At 41.8% G+C, this 16436-nt stretch overlaps 3 protein-coding genes across 8 annotated transcripts; 2 read left to right on the top strand and 1 right to left on the bottom strand.

Annotated features, from left to right (window-relative positions):
* The first annotated feature begins 580 nt into the window (after positions 1–580).
* Positions 581–10064, top strand: hycc1 (hyccin PI4KA lipid kinase complex subunit 1). Of its 6 annotated transcripts, none has more exons than XM_049750738.1 (12): positions 581–741; positions 4342–4423; positions 4509–4610; positions 4705–4884; positions 5276–5356; positions 5434–5549; positions 5610–5705; positions 5791–5907; positions 6077–6164; positions 6790–6952; positions 7203–7528; positions 8390–8538. In XM_049750738.1, exons 2-11 carry the CDS (start codon positions 4373–4375, stop codon positions 7487–7489), a joined length of 1281 nt encoding a protein of 426 aa, XP_049606695.1. In that variant the 5' UTR covers positions 581–741; positions 4342–4372; the 3' UTR covers positions 7490–7528; positions 8390–8538. The 6 variants fall into 6 exon arrangements, with proteins under 6 accessions (XP_049606695.1, XP_049606694.1, XP_049606693.1 ...); XM_049750737.1 differs by having other exon boundaries at positions 4509–4619; XM_049750736.1 differs by having other exon boundaries at positions 4509–4619; positions 7200–7528.
* A 189-nt stretch (positions 10065–10253) lies between these two features.
* Positions 10254–11894, top strand: tomm7 (translocase of outer mitochondrial membrane 7 homolog (yeast)). Its single transcript, XM_049750740.2, has 3 exons — positions 10254–10428; positions 10922–10970; positions 11673–11894. Exons 1-3 carry the CDS (start codon positions 10326–10328, stop codon positions 11686–11688), a joined length of 168 nt encoding a protein of 55 aa, XP_049606697.1. The 5' UTR covers positions 10254–10325; the 3' UTR covers positions 11689–11894.
* Positions 11895–12049: 155 nt separating this feature from the next.
* On the bottom strand, positions 12050–13489 carry il6 (interleukin 6 (interferon, beta 2)). Its single transcript, XM_049750739.1, has 5 exons — positions 13411–13489; positions 13138–13331; positions 12957–13055; positions 12662–12805; positions 12050–12588 (listed from the first exon to the last, which is right to left on the bottom strand). The coding sequence occupies exons 1-5, from the start codon at positions 13421–13423 to the stop codon at positions 12370–12372; spliced, it is 669 nt and encodes a 222-aa protein (XP_049606696.1). The 5' UTR covers positions 13424–13489; the 3' UTR covers positions 12050–12369.
* Between the last annotated feature and the right edge of the window lie 2947 nt (positions 13490–16436).

The raw sequence follows: 16436 nt of genomic DNA, 5'->3' as shown, positions 1-16436 counted from the left end.
TACCACTAGGTAGCAGTAGACACCCGTTTTATGCAAATTTATTATGCAGAGACTACCTGGGTCAAGAGAAATGTGTTATGGTTATTTTTAACACCCCCGTGGTTAAATATAATCAAGCTTTAATACCACCGGCCTCAAATAAAGGGAGCATCACAGGATGCCGATCTTTTCTGAGCACGAAAACAAATGATTACAATATTTAATCTCCCATTACTGTGAAAGCATGATTTATTTTCTATTGTTCCTAAATTCATAGTCAAATTACCATGCATCATTTAACAGCTTTAAGAGTAATCAAATAGATTGTTTCTCGTCGTGGAATGTTCAATATTTGCTGTATGAAAATTGTAACTTTACAAATTGAAGCACAATACTTTTAAAAGTCATTCATTTGAAATACTTATGACAGGTCACTCATGCGTCTGGAGAGGGATCGCGAATGACAGCTACAACCTAAATTGATCGTGGAAATTACCAACACAAGAATTCGATTGGCTAAAAAAAATTTGGGAGGCGGGGCAATGTGACTTCCTATTCGTCTCTCATTGGCCCGCTTGTTCTTTCACTTGTGTTGCGTCTGCGAGCTCCCACTTAAAGATGGTTTGACTGAGGAAAGTAACCACGATGAAGAAGCGGGTCTACTGCATTACTGAAGGAAATCAAGCAGTCGGGAAGTGATGCTTATTTCATTTTGGAACGCAGCAGGACGACACTTGCACGATCTTCACTGATAGCATGCCAGTAAGTGAGTAAACAACCTGACCCCGCTTGAGTTGTTGTTGCGCCTTAGCCGAGCTAGCAAACTAGCCAAACCTGTAGGGACAATCGTCATGACAGTTCCAAGTCATTCAGCAAGATTAAGAGTATGTGGCGGGCTGAGATTAATCTTTGCTACCTGACTTGTGCACTTCAACGCCGAGCAAAGCGATCGTTGCAATCATCGAGAAACATTTTGGCTTGGTTAGCAGTCAGTTTGTGTGTCATCTGCAAGTTGGAGTAATATGAGATGCACATTTGCAATTACAGTACAGCGATGGTTCCACTATATCAGACCGGTGGTGTCATTTTTCCACGGAGAAAATACTTTGCACCGGACTCTTGTTTTAGGCTGCGTGGGTGTGTTCTCTGGCAGCCTGGGTAAAGCCTTGTTAAATCTGTCCATGCATCATGTGAATTATGTGATGAAGCTTTCAGACCTAATGTGAAAGTGTCCCTATTATTATTATTATTATTATTTAGTATGTATCTCTTCAAAACAGGCCTCTGGGTGATCTTGCATAAGTACTGAAACTGTCTAGACACTAAATAAATTAATAATATGTGCATCATAAATCCAGCTGTCAAATTGCATGGCTCTACATTTCCAAGTATGTCTAGATTTTTTTTCATGGGAAATTGTTACAGGTGAGTCAAGGTGACTTGGGCAAAATGATTTGTGGTTTGGAGCCTCATACCTTGATTCAAAATTTTAGAGCGTGTCCATAGTCACTGCTTTTGCAACACGGGCGCCATGCTTTTAGCAATATTCAGTTCCTTTTTTTTTTTTTTTTATAGTTACTTGCACAAACAAATGCTCGAGGCGTCGGAAAACCACTTGGCAGCACTGCTTTTATAAACAATTGTTTTAGTAAAATTGTTTTGAACTATTGACACCCAAAAATCAATTATTCAAAACATAGAAATCAAATCAATGCATTGCGCAACCCTACTCTCATTTGCATAACATAGTTTACAAAATACTCCACATACCGAAATGTCAGTCAAAACCGATTCCTGTGTCTTTGCACAAATGCAAACAACTATACATTATTATAAGCGCGGCCATTTATTTCTCACCAGTCACGACTGCTAATATTTTTTGACAGCCAGTTATGCAATATGCAGCGTTTGAATTCATCAAGGTGCTCTTCATCTTCTACAAAGGTGATCATAAAAAGCCACATCCAGTCATTTCACAAGCTATTTCTGACCGGAGCAGGCTATTGTCAAGCTAACCACGTACGCTTTGATTATTGAAGGAATAGTGAGTGGTCGGAAAAAGAGAGAGAGAGAGGGATCACGTCGGGCGATGATGCATCACCGGCCTCGAAGCGTAGGCTGCTGCAAGAGGTTTCCTGTCTGTTAGCACTCCCCATCCATCCATCTCCCATAGCAGCATAAAAACATACACACCACCTGTCTATTTTGTCTTGAACTGATTTATGGGCGAGTGGGTGGGTTGTGTGAATGCTCCACGTAACCCGCTCAAAATCAACTCATAAGAGAGGGAAGAATAGGAGATCTATTCACTTAAGGGGAAAGTCACGTTAGTAAAGTCACATTGTTCGACTTCCTGTTTCTTCTAAGCGCAGCTGGTCGAGGAACAAATGACTCAATCCAAATATTTTTTTTTTTCTTTTTAGATCGTGAATGGACTTTCGACCGATATGATCGCGCTAATCATGTTTCATTTTGCAACTTGGCCTGTACGACAGGAAAAAGCAGCTGGGGCAGCTCTGCTACTCCCGATACCACCCACTTTATTATTTCCTTATTTTTTCTTTAGTTCCTCATTTCAAGCTTTCTAGTCCACATTTCAACATGCATAGGAAATAAACAGGAGGTCAAGCTCCGCTACTACCATCACACCCTTTTTGGTTCAATAAATGAGAAGTAGGGCTGACCAGATTTTGAAATATAATCCATCTGACGAGCCAGTGGCCATATGTTGGTGCGTGTGTGATGTTAAGGACGGAGGCGTGGGTTGCTTGCAAATTTGCTCACAGGAACAGGTTTGTTCAAACCAGGCACTGAATAAACACACACACACACTGATTACTTGACACATTCTTCCTCGCTTCCTGGCGAGCTGTTAAGTTGTCTTGAAGCATTCTTTAAAAAAAAAAAAAAAAAATCCTTAATAATTCCTATTCAGTGTTCATATTTCTGTCTCATGCCTTTCTATTCGTCTTGTTGGAGATCCTAATGAAATTCTCTTATTGACCCACTTCAATTGCCTTATGGATCCCCTGGGCGTGCTCCACATTCCTTTCATCCATCATCTCGGCATACGTCCAATTATCTCCCACTCTTATTGCCATTGCCATTGATCTGCGCTCTTTCTCTCTCTCTCTATTCATTCCTTTCGGCCACACATTAAGATTCTCATCTCGCTGTTGTCCTACTTGTTTCAGTGATTTTATTAGTGTGCTTCCTTCAATCGGTCTACTCATATTCGTGATCCTTGTCTCTAAGAAGGTGACAGGAGGGACAAATATCTCACCAATGACATAATTACTCAGTGTTGCGTAATCAGCGGGCCGTTGAATTACAATTTCTTTCTGGGCGTTGTCGGTAGTATATTAACTGAACGAGTAATTTCCTTTCTCTGGATTTATTGGCTGATTTGTTGGCTGGGTTTTGCGTCCTCAATCATTCAGTGTCTTTTTGCGAGCATGTTGTGTTATAATGACAACACAACAAACTCACAGGCTAACAATTAGCATCTTAGCATCTATTTGAACACAAACGGTGCAGCAGAACGTGTTGACAGATAATGTAACAATACTATGTGTGTATTTACTATATATGTAATTTGGCAAGCTGCAAAGTTTCACTTCTTTTCAGTACATCAAGTATTAATTTTCTCAATAACCACTTTATGTTGTTGTTGTTTTTTTTTAATGGAAAAGTACCACTAAATTTCCCTGCACTTTCTTTCCCTCCATTAATTCGAGAGCTATAATTTGCACCAGAGAATGGTTGGAAAATAAACCCTACTCGGGAGGGATCGTGTTTTGTTAAAAAGACTGAGTCACGCATTAACCACAGCCTTATTTTGTTTGCCTGCTATTAAATCACGTAGTCCCAAGATGTCCGCACTCTCATTACGTGTGATAGAACACGCTGCCACAATGCACTCATTTCACTAAACGCAGGCTGTTTTGTCTCATAATCCGGTTCCTTTTTTATGAGTCGCTGGCTCCCCCTCCCCGCATTTGTCATTCTCATCAGTGGCGCAGTCCAAAAATGGACACCCAGCTGCCTTTTAGGGGCCACGCAGTGAAATAATACCAAATAAAGCTATTAGCTTTATGAAAGGAAAATACTGCGGGGTAGCTGGGGACAGAGCCAAAAGCTACGTGTACTTTACAACAAGACTATTGTTGGGATATTAGTTATTGAAGCTGCTCCCCTTGGCTTGAAGTATTATTATATTTTCATATGTGTATTTCCCAAGGGAGGTTCTGGGTGAAATTAAAGTCTGCAATAATTCGATTTCGATTTACTCTGAGATGGCTGAGCACAAATTGACTATTAAATTGTGTACGGTTTTTTTTAACAATTTTTTTTTTTGTGTAGGTAGAGGTGACGCCTCTTCAGATGCAGGAACATGTTGGCTATGGACCAAGGAGTGGTGGAGGAATGGCTGTCAGAATATAAGGTATATAAAAAAATAATTTTGACCCTCCTACACATTTTAATTACATACTCACTCAAAGATACAAACTTGACTTTGTGTATTTCAGACCTTGCCTGACAGCGCCGTGTCAGCCTATGCTGCATCACTTAAAGACAAAGGTGCCCTTGTCCCGGCACTCTACAAAGTCATCCGGGAGAATTACAGTGAAGTATGGAGCGTAAGCTTTTTCCAAATATATCTTCAAGACATCAATTCCTCGGGGGTTACATTGAACCGTCACTTTGGTTTTGTGTCATCCTCAGCTGCTGGAGCCAGTGTGTCACCAGTTATTTGAGTTTTATCGGAGCGGTGAGCCGCAGCTGCAGCGGTTCACTCTTCAGTTCCTTCCGGAGCTCCTGTGGAGCCTTCTGTCCGTCAGCGCGGCTAGAGACCCGCACACCTCGGGCTGCATCGAGGCCCTTCTGCTGGGCATTTACAATTTGGTAGGGGGACTGTGTGTGTTGCTATTTGGGTTGAACTCGAGGCAACGTCAACTTTATTAGAAAGCAGTATTGGCAGCTCTGACTATTTGCGTGAAGATGTTGGCATCTCTTCCTGTCTGCATAGCAGAATAGGTCATGTCACTCCGCACGGATTCCAACGCTCCTTTATAATTGAGCTGACATTAACGAGCACTCAGGGGGCACGCAAACCCTGAGGTGTGCACAGATGGAAGAGAAACGCTGGCCACACATTAGGCAGGAGTTTTTTTTTTTTTAAGTACAAGCTCTTATCAGAATAGTGCATACATAGAAAACACTGCCTCTGCTTTTCCGAACTCACAGATGTTCTTTGTTTTTTCTCCCCCCCCCCCCCCCCCCCCCCCCCCCCCAGGAAATAGTTGATAAAGATGGGCAGAGTAAAGTATTATCCTTCACTGTTCCATCCCTCTCCAAACCCTCGGTGTATCACGAGGTAAGACACAAATGTAAAAAAAAAAAATGCTTTTGGAGGAATGTTATGAAAAAAATGGCATCTTGATTTTTTTTCAGCCGTCCACCATCGGCTCCATGGCGCTGACGGAAGGAGCACTCGCTAATCATGGCTTGAGCAGGGTGGTGTACAGTGGGCCGCTCCTCCAGAGAGAAAATTTTACCGCACAAAACAGGTGATGATAGTCTCATTTTTATTTTTATTATTTATTTATTGATTTCTTTTCTTTGTGCAGATTTGAGGTGCTGACCTTCTTGTTGCTGTGCTACAACGCTGCTCTGAGCTACATGAGCTCCACTTCCCTCCAGTCCCTCTGTCAGATCAGCTCCAGGTCCAAACATCATTTTTTAAAATATTTTTGATTCCATGAACATGTTGATTCAACTTCTCCCATTTTCTTCTGGCCTATTCTCCAGAGTGTGTATATGCGGTTACCCGCGGCAACAGATACGGCGCTATAAAGGTATTAGCACACGGATGACGGTTACGTCAGAGTTCTTGGTTCAGCTCCTCACAGGGATACACTACGCATTGTGAGTGTACACACAGATGATTTATTTTACGCTCTGTTTATGTTGGCTCAAATTCCCTTGTCCGTTTACATTTTATTTTATTTATTCAGATGTGTCACCTGTCACAAGCTGCGTGTGGAAATCTGTTTCTCATACAAAAGTCAGATGATTCATATTCAATTGTGTTTAGGTGTAACGGAGAAGCGGAACTCGGATCCAAAGCTTTGGATGACGTCCTGTATCGGGCCCAGCTCGAGTTGTTCCCGGAAGCGCTCTTGGTGAGTCCGGTCATAAATCGTAATTGTTGTATGCCGGGGTCGGGGGGGGGGTGAGCACACGTGAAGCTAGCCGCACATGCTGGCCGGGATATTGGCATCATACGCGGAACACTATGCTGCATTGTGTCGTTCCGCGTGTCAGACTGCAAACTGTGCGTAATCCCGATAGATTATTTACATGCTTTGCACTCTGCTCTGTTTAGCTGTAATCCTCGTAGGGGGAAGCAGATTGAACCTAAGCTTGCAGTATTACTACACCAGTCGGGGTGCATTCCTCCACAATCGTGAAAAGACATGATTTTTAGATAAAAAGAGAATGACACCTAATGAAGTGGCCAGCAAGTGCACGTTTCCTCCATCATTTCAACAAAAGACACATTGTCCCGGGATTGTGACCTTTTGGATTGTGCTGCTGCTGCTCCATGTTCCTTTTAAGGATTTCTACAGAGACGTGTAAATACTCTTAATGCGGTGGCCTCCAAGAATTTACACTTTCTCTTAGGAGAAATAGGATTAGCGTGTAGATTAGTTGTATTAGAGTCACGTTGGCTGGACTGGTCGATTCGTCAATAATGCTTTTTCTGATGATTCGAAATGGCAAGGGGCAATGTGTGTGTTTGGTCAGGTGGGCAACGCCATCAAGTCGACGCAGCAGGGCGCGGCTCTGAAAAGCAACACCAAGGAGGGTGCACGTAGCATCCAGGTGGAGATCACACCCACCGCTTCCAGGATCTCTCGGAATGCTGTCACCTCGCTCTCCATCAGGGGGCACCGCTGGAAACGACACGGTGAGATGCGTGATGTCAGATGAGTGTGGATGAAACCTCTGGATGGTTTCCATCATTGTGATATTTATACATTTCCATCCAAATGATCATATTTTGTGTCATATATTTTTTTTGTATTTTATTTGGATCTTTCTGTTATTGCTTTAATTATGTTTTGTGTGTTTTGGGGTCTTTTGTGTGCGCTTTTTCATGTGTGTGCATGACATGGATGTTTGTGTGTTGTGCAAACCTTCCTGTGCCCGACCAGCAGAGTCCCCGGAGGTGAGTGTAGACAGTGAGGCCGCGCCGGGGGGCGTGGCCATCCCCGATATCAGTGTGACGGGGGTGAGCAGCGAGCGAATGCCCAACGGAGAATCCCTGCGAGCGCGCTCCTACCCGGACGGCGAAACTTTGGGAGGTGCCTCCGATGTCAGCCCGGAACCCCGAAGTCATGAGTCCAGCACGCGGGGGCAGGAGGTCAGGAGGCAGAAGTCTGTGAGGCGAATGCTGGAAAATGAGAGTTCTGGGTCGGCCTCCATAGGGAGGAGCCAGCACTAAGTTCTTCCTTCCCCTTGCCCCAATCCTGGGGTAACCTAGGTAACTGTCAGTGGGGGCGTCGTGGTCTGGAAAAAAAACCTTGATGATTCTTCCCCGCTTTTTAACCAGCCCTTTTTTTCACCTTTTTGACTCACTCTGTCCCCCGTGGCTCAGACTCCCTCACAATCCGCCGTTATTGTTCCTTCAACTCATGACAAAGCAAGCAAACAGTCCTCCTCACAGCTGTATATTATTTACCGACATCAAATGCAAATTTTGTGCCTCCTCGACAGCACTCCTGGGTTGCACTTGGACACTTTTTTATTAGACAGAAGCTGGACAAAGATATGCAGGTCTTAATTTAGCGCAAAGCTTTTCATGACTGATGAATCGGAGCATTGGATACAGTAACCTGCATTTCTGTTTCCTAGCTTTTCATTGTTGTTCTGTTGCACTACAAATTATTAGCGGCTTAGGATGCAGAAGGACTTGTTTTTGAGTGACTAATTGAATGTCTTGCCTTCTTCACTTTCCCTTTGTGATATTTCCTAGGCTTACACCCTCAACACTGTCCTCACCTGCCTCTTTTGGGACTTAACATTTCACTACCTCACCGATAAACCACTTTAGTTGGCTGAGATAAAATTTTGTTGGTGGTGGGACTTAAAATAAAAGTCTTGACAGCAGGTTGCGAGAAATCAATCATGCTGTGGTGATGGCGCCACCTGCTGGAAGACTGTCATACGTTTGCCCTGCAGCCCCATGACTGTTCAGTTTTAACCAAATCAGGCCAGTCAGTGTAATGGCACATTAATGTAGAAGATTTGAACAGAATTTAATGGGCTGAATGGCAAATTGGTTTTGTCCATTGGCCGCAGATTGACTGTTAACTCCACTTGTCTCTCTTTGTGACTACCACAGACGCAGTGGATCTGGGTTCCCCGGATGAGCTGATGGATATTTCGGAGGCGGACGAAGGCGGGATGGCGCCTGACACAAACCCACCCACCATCATCATCAGCAATAGCGTGACCACGTTAAACCTGGGGGCAAAGGCGATCAAGAAGTACCGTCTGGGCGGGCGCAGCAGCAAGGACAAAGAATCCAGCCCGCTCCCGATCGGTCGAGCGGCTAGCGAGAGCGTGGAGACGTCCGTCAAACGTCTCACGCTCACTTCGAGCCAGTCTGTGCCCAAAGCAGGAGCTCTCACCAGCTTGACCCGCACTGCCAGCGCCGTGTTCTCTCGCTCTTTTGAGCAGGTAGCCGCCGGTACCACCCCACCCCCTGGCAACCACACTGCCCCAGAATCATATTCTTGCAGCCTGCAGGAGGAAGGGACGGCCTATTTAAACCACACGCAACGTTCGCCGAGTATCAGCGTGCACCTTGGCTCGGACCTTTGAAATGGTTTTATGATGAACCTTTGGATCTGATCCTGTGATTCTGCACCAGTAACCTGGAGCTGTAAGCCATGCCAACCACTAGGGACCACGAACATTTTTTTTTTTTCCTTCGCTCCCATGCTCCACTGTGGTGTTGTTCTTTCTGAAGTCACTTTCTTTGACTCGTTGTAAACCACTGCCATGTCAGGAACAAATTTACAACCCTCTGACAATATATACATTTAAAGCTCATCACTAACCACTGTGTGTCAAAGTATTTGGAAATCAATTGGCATGTGTTGCCTTTGCATGCCTTTTCCATACATTCACCTTTACCTTGACCCCCCCATGGAAGGAGATGTTGTGTGTGGGTGAGTGTTTTTTCTTTTTTTTTTTGTGTGTGTGTGCATAAAAGCTGTTGATTGAATGAAAATGTAAACCTCCGGATTCAAAAAGAACATTTTTCTTTGCTCCTTCCTCATAGCAATACAAACTTCAGTGTTTAGACGAATATATTTAAACCTAAACGTTGTGGTCTGTCTGACTTTGGTCCGGTAACAGATATTTTTATGAAGAAAAAACAAAAAATCCGCATTCTTCCCTAACAAGTATGGAAACCGTAAGCGTTCCATTCTTAACATTTACAGTCAGTATTGTTCTGATGAGCAAAAACATCAACGTGCCCTCCCTTGAAGAAAATGACACCTCAATATAATTAGTACAATGATGTTTTTGACTCTGGTGAGAGGGCTATGAAGTATCAGGGTTTGCACTTGAGAGGTTAATTACATATTTATAAAGGAGTAACTCTCACAGGTACCGATCCCAAAAGAAGGTGTGTTACATATGTCTGTAAGAAAACCTCTGGATTATTTTAATACCTCATCTAGCCACCATGCCGGGTATTTGTAGTATTTCTGCAGTTTTGTTTCCTTTTGTTCCAAGTCAACCCACCTGCATCACATCATCATGCTAACACTAAGGTCACCTCCATCCCCAGTGTAAACTGTCGTCTGTGTGCTATTAACGGTTTGGTGTACATAATTTGAATGGACAATCGATGTGTTTCAGTATGTCAGTTTACAAATTGTGACTGGTTCTGCTTTTGCTGTACATCATATTGTTGTTCTTAAGATGTTTTTACTGGCCTTTTTATATGTCCGAGGATGTGCAGCTCATTGCTTCTGGAAATAAAGTGTTTCTTTTGACTCAAATTTGTCTTTGCTGACTGAAAACTACTCTATTAATGCAAAAGAAAAGTAATTAACACAACATGTAACGTCTTGGTACTTTATTTCTTTGTTTAGATACAAAAATACTAAATAGAAAATGTTCTGAAACACGCAGTTACCTCTTCCATCCACAAGACGGCGACACAAAGCTAGACTTCCTGCTCGTTTCTGTCATGGCTCATTTCCGCTTCCGTGTCCTTGGTTGCACTCCGCGGTATCACGCTGCAAAAACCTCCAGCAAAAATGGCAAAATTAAGTAAAGAGACCAAACAGCGGCTGCAGCAACTGTTCCAGTGTGGACAATTCATCATCCGATGGGGGTTTATTCCAACAGTGCTGTACTTGGGTCAGTATAAAAGGCGTGAAATTAGTTAGTTGCTTTAAAACACGCTGGTTGCAGCTAGTTAGCATTAGCGTGTTGACCCTTAACCTGATTTTGACTGTCCTGTTTTGTAGTCGATGTTGAACGTGTGTTTTCATTTACTGACTGGGAAGTTCAAACGTTCTCGTTGTGACTCCTCATCCGGTCGAAAAATTTCCAATTGTCACATCGGAAACTTATGTCATCATTTTGTTACTTCCAATGTCACTTAGCAATTCCCATCATTTGGACAGTTTAGAGCTGTTATTGCTTGAAGGGTTGCACAATTGTGGTGTGTTCTCACTGCTCATAAATAAATCACTGAATGGAAACAAATTTCCTGCTCGAATCCTTTATTTTTTTTTTTAGAACCTGACTGATGCTGTCTCAAGGCCGAAATAATTTTTTTTCAAATGCCACACATACTTATTATATCCACCCCATTTGTTCTAATAATTTATTTTGTTTCGTTTAACAGGCTTTAAACGAGGAGCAGATCCAGGAATGCCGGAGCCTTCAGTCTTGGGGTATGACCTGAACACTTTTAAAACATTTCCCCCCCCAAAATTAACTCATCTCATGCCAAATAAATATTTGATGATGAGCGTTTACTGTTAAACTGGTATCAAAGGGCAAATGTCTGGTGTTGCAATGCATGCGTGTGGAAATATACCACTGAATTGTTGGCATCATTCGAGTGAACTGCTGACGAGTGGCAACACTGATTTGCGTCATCCACTGCTTCTGTCAGCATTTTCTCTCATGTCTGTGCATTAAAACTGAGCGATTAATGGAATTCAAGTCGACGTTGCAATGTGATGAACTGCAATTTTCAAACCGCAAAGGCTGCAATTTGAAAAAGAAAACAATTGCTTCATTTTGGTCGGGCGGTTGGCTTTCTCTTCAAACGTACGTATGCTTCTTTATTTATTTATTTTTTTATTGAATGACAACAGTTTCAGTCAAACTGTTTTCTAAGATGTAATTGAGGTAGATAAACTGCCCTTTTTGTATTAATTCATTTTTCATTTACCTTTATTGTAGCATAAGCATAACCTATTTATGTATAATCCATTTAGGTATAATAAATTATTATTGTAATACAGTTAACGTATCGCTTGTGTTTGGTAAATAATATGTAGAAAGAGAAGCTTAAATAAAATGGCAGATTAAGTGAAAAAACAACAATGACATAGTATGTATCGTTGCCTGTTTTTGCTTCGTTTCAGTTTACTTTGGGGTTGAAGAAGGATGACGTGCACCTGCAGCAACAACCTCCACCCGAAGACCACGACGACCATCATGCATTGAACATTTGGTTGTCCACGTTTTGCTCTGAAAGTCAATGTCAGTGTATGAAGTGTCAATTTGGTCTGAGATATTTATTTGTTATTGTTACGACATTGTCTTAGTCTCTTCCATATTTTTGTCAATAAATGTCTGACAGTAAAGCCCATAAGTGTCCTTACTATATTTCAATTTTGCAAATATATTTAAAATATATTTGAATCTCGTGAAAAAAAGATTTCAGTAGTTCAATCTAATAGGTGAAATTCTCAAAAGACACCTGCCAAAGTGTTATAAATCAAGCAGTTCAATTCAGAAGTAAGCAAATACATTTTTATTCATGTTTTAAAAATACATTCAGTTTAGAATAAATAATAAATATAATATCCATGCCTTCAAGTATAAAAACAAAATGTAATAAATATCCTCTTTAAATATTTAATATTACTCTTTGCAATAAATAAGGTCTTAGACTCACAATGGCTTTTTTGAGTGAGCAATAAATATGTTATCTACAAAATAAAAAAAATAAAAAACTCAGTGCGTCATTCAAAAACACGTCAGTGCAGATACAAGAACTTCCTGAATTCACTTCATGTTTTGACCAACTTTTCTGACGGGCTTCAGTGGCGGAAGTGACTAGCGCAATAAACTATGCATGGCAACCTTGGCAAGTTTTTCCCTTCGCCGTTCTTTGCGGCTCAGCGCCCTCTTGCCGTCAACAATGAAGATGTAGAGCTTCCGCAGGATGTTGTGCGCCGTCATCTTTCTGTGGAAAGCTTCGTGGTGGTACAGTGACTTCACTAGGCTCTCTTCCTCTTTGCTACCCATGCTTGTGACCTCTTCTGGTTTTTTCATCTGCCGGACAAGAGTAGGTATTATAGTAACAGCAAAATTCATTTTCTATCCCTAAATTGTCACACTGGCCAACCTTTTGTTTGATCTTGTAGAGCAGGAGTTCAGAGTAGTGTTTGGCCTCATAAAGAATTTTACTGCCGGGATATTCCTTCTCCACGTGCTTGAGAAGAATTATGTAGGTGGACAGACCTTGGGCCAGTCTGTGCAGGCAAGCCTCCTGGAGACGAGAGAAAAAAAAAATCTAGGTCAGTTACAAAACAAATATCTATTCAATCTATGCATAAAAGTCAAGCTGATGCTAGCAAATAATTATGGAAAGTGTCAGTGTTTTTTCCCAACTCTGGTGGTTTTCAGTTTCGGTTTCTTACCTTGCTAAAATTGGAGCTGGGGCAGTTTGCTGGAAACTGAGGTGCTGTGTATTGCTCCAGTAAATGAAACTCGACATTGTTTTGGAATTCATCATCAAACTGAAAATGAAATTAGTCACAAGTCAGATAAGTCTTACAGCCAGAAGAAGCCACTGAAGGTGCTTTCTGAATTTCCACTTACAGCTTTCCGGTGTTCTTTAGCGGTACCCAGAACCGAGTCCCAAACATGAGCAGAGGTCAGCAGGTCAGAGGGCTCCGTTTCCTCCTCACTTGAGGTGTCATTTGATGGCAAGACGGTGGTTGCTTCTGTCAATGGAGCTCCATTGGCTCGCAGTACTAGAAAAGCCAGCAAGCCCACCGCGAGAATTTGCATGTCTAATGTGGAAGCAGAAGAAAATCATGAATGAATGGCAAAAGAGGAAGAAAATTCAGGAAACATTCATCACTGACTTACACATGTTGGGCATGTTGCGTCGAGATTACTCTTGCCTTGACCGCCTGCTCTCGTGGAACATGTCTTGACTTCTCATTGCACAGCCGTTTTATATTCTACTGACCGCAAGGATTTCCAAATACCTTCCTGTTTCAATTATGCACTGGTGAAACCGATATCACACCCTTTTGTTGTGGTTCCCCCGCACTTCATTTCTCATTAGTTGAATCAGAGATTAAATTTTAGTTCATATTTCTAAAAATACTTCTGAATATATTTTTTTCATCTAATTTCTACATTCAATCTGCTTTTAAAACTACATTTAAATACATTTGATTGACCTTATATTGCTGTAAATATTTATTTCTCAATACAAAATAATAAAATGGAAAAACATGAGACAACCTTTATTGTAATTAGTTGCAATCTTCCTCCCAGAGTTGAGTCACTCATTTAAAAAGAATACTTTAAGAACCAGACTAAGGACCAAGCTTTTTGGAGACTGATTAATGTGAAGGCTAACCATTTTGATGCGCGCTTCTGAATTATTTTTTGGATGTATATATATATATATAGAATATATCACGTCATACTAATTTTGATAACACGTTATCTGTATCACTACGTGTAGCTAGCCACGCGCATCAGGCCAGACTTCCTTTTCCTTGTCGTCATCACTTTCAGATTCCTCCCCTACTTCCAACGAAATCTAGTGTCACTGTCACATTATTGTTTCATCATGCTTTGATGGGCTGATTTGACTGAATAGAATCTCAACGTGACTGTTCCTCATTCTAGCCTTTCATCATCAATGAAAAATACCCAAAGGGAAGTTTGGATAGTTTAGATTTTCATAGAATGTTCTCATTTATCTCATTGGAAACTTGTGTTATATGTCAATCCTGTCTATTTGTGTCACTCCATAAAGAATATTTGCCTAGGAGTATTATTATCTATCTACATGTGTTGCTTCACCAATTTATCCATCAAAAAAGTTCATCAAATGTGTAATTGAATGAAAGAATGTGCTAATTTTCTCAGTAATTATATTTCACCCTCACTGTAAATTCACCTCTATAATTATTTCACTCATCACAAGTCAAATAATAATAAAAAAAATCTGTAGCTGATATACAGATCGCCTCTCTGGCTTTGAAAATCGACATCCACCAGCTGATAGGCTTTATAATTATGCAAATTTGTCAGAGATTGAACCCTTTTGCTGCTATTTGTGTATATTTAATGTTTTACGTGTTGTTATCATCCAATTGTTAGACGAGAACGCATTAAAAGACGTCGCCGTGTGTTTATGTCACCCTCCTGTGGCCGCCTGTCCACTCACCACAGGAGCAGCCTCCAACCTGACTGATAACGCTAGATGGCAGTGTTGGATCAATGATGTATCTAAAGAAAGCAACCTTGTTAAACTCTAGACTGCTTTTCCTCATGAGTTAAGAAGGTCACAGGTCATCTACTTCGTATCTGAGTGTGCATCAGTCAGGTAGTTTGCAGCCATTTTGGAAAATGTTCATATTTATGTAAGCATGGGGTTTGTGTTGATCTATTTTTTGCTGGCCTTCTGATTTCAGTTCTGTCCTTCTTCTCTTCTGTGGAAATCCATAAGAGGAATTGTATCTTGGCTCAGTTAAGCTCAGGCGGGCACTCTTCAATATTTAATCAACAGTGCATTTGTTTGAAGAGCGTTCTCTGAGTCGTGTGTGTGTGATAAAGTAAGACGTCTGACCATGTGTGTGTGCAGATGTTGAGTTTGTATGCAGGACACAGGCTTGGGGGAGAGAGAAAAAAAAATGGGACGGCATACATACTGTATTGGTGTGTGTGTAGTGACAGTTTGGGGATGAAAGGCTTTAGCAACTCCTGGGGTAATTGCTTCTCGCTCTCTCCTTGTCCCTCATGTTCCTTGTGTTCCCCATCCCCTTCCTTCCTCTTCCCGCGATAATCCATCCTCCCTTTTCCTCCTAGCAGGTATTATGCTAGGATCATCTATTATCAGCTTTATTTGCTGTGTGTGCATCTGGTTGCTCTGTATGCACAAGTACCGGTGGCGGGTCTCAGAGGAATCCCACGGGCCCACCAAACAGCAGCAGTTTATTTCGTCACTCTCCGCAGTCCGGGGGCAGGAGGGAGAGGGGGGGGGGGCGTGTTTTTCTTCTCGGCAATTTAGTAAAGACAACATTAGAAGGCCTGTGAAAATGCTTGCGTTTTGTTCAAAGAAATGAATAGGCTGTCTTATTATGGGGCATCTTTAGATCTCATCCTCATACATAATATATATAATTATGTATGTATATTTCCATACTTAAAGCTTGCCTGTAATACACTGGAGGCTTTTGGAAAAAAAACATGTTTTGAACATAGATTTTTTTATTACTCCACCAAATATTGCAATACTGTACATTAGATCTGTCGGCATCTCTGATGTTGGCATCTGTCTCTCTGCAACAGGCTAATTATCCCAGATTAGAGAAACGTCGAGCTGACGTCTGAGTTATACAAGTGCACCAGTGGTGAACTCTGCACAGCATGTCACGGCATCCGCATTTTGAAGTTCTCGTCCTTACCATGTACTGTGGTGAAGGCCCAAAGCAAGAGTGAAATTCATTGAGGGAAAGTGTGCTTATGTGTGTAACCCCCCCGTCTGGCTAGCATGCTTCAATCCGGCCGTCTAATTCGTTCCGGCCCTGCAGCAGCTCGCAAATGCACTCTCTACTATTTCAACAAAATGGCCAGGGAAAGCATTTTATTTTTCATTGTGGGAAAACAAAATGCACAATATGTCATCTTTAAAAGACAGGTAGCCGCCGCGTATGAACTAGACCAAACAGTTGGCTCATGTTTCAGCTCACCTGCCGTCTGCTTCAGGTTAAACTGGAATGTATAGCAGCCCCCCCCCCAACACACAGATAACACGACCTTTGTTTACCTTTGGAAAGGGGGCTAAAGTACTCACACTAAATCTAAGCATTTTGTCAACTTGGCACAATGAAAACATTTTATTATTTGTCTTCATAATAACGCCTCATGGA

Source organism: Syngnathus scovelli, chromosome 19 (genome assembly GCF_024217435.2).
Source record: "Syngnathus scovelli strain Florida chromosome 19, RoL_Ssco_1.2, whole genome shotgun sequence".
Taxonomy (NCBI): Eukaryota; Metazoa; Chordata; class Actinopteri; order Syngnathiformes; family Syngnathidae; genus Syngnathus; species Syngnathus scovelli.
This window is presented reverse-complemented; position numbering and strand designations above follow the sequence as displayed.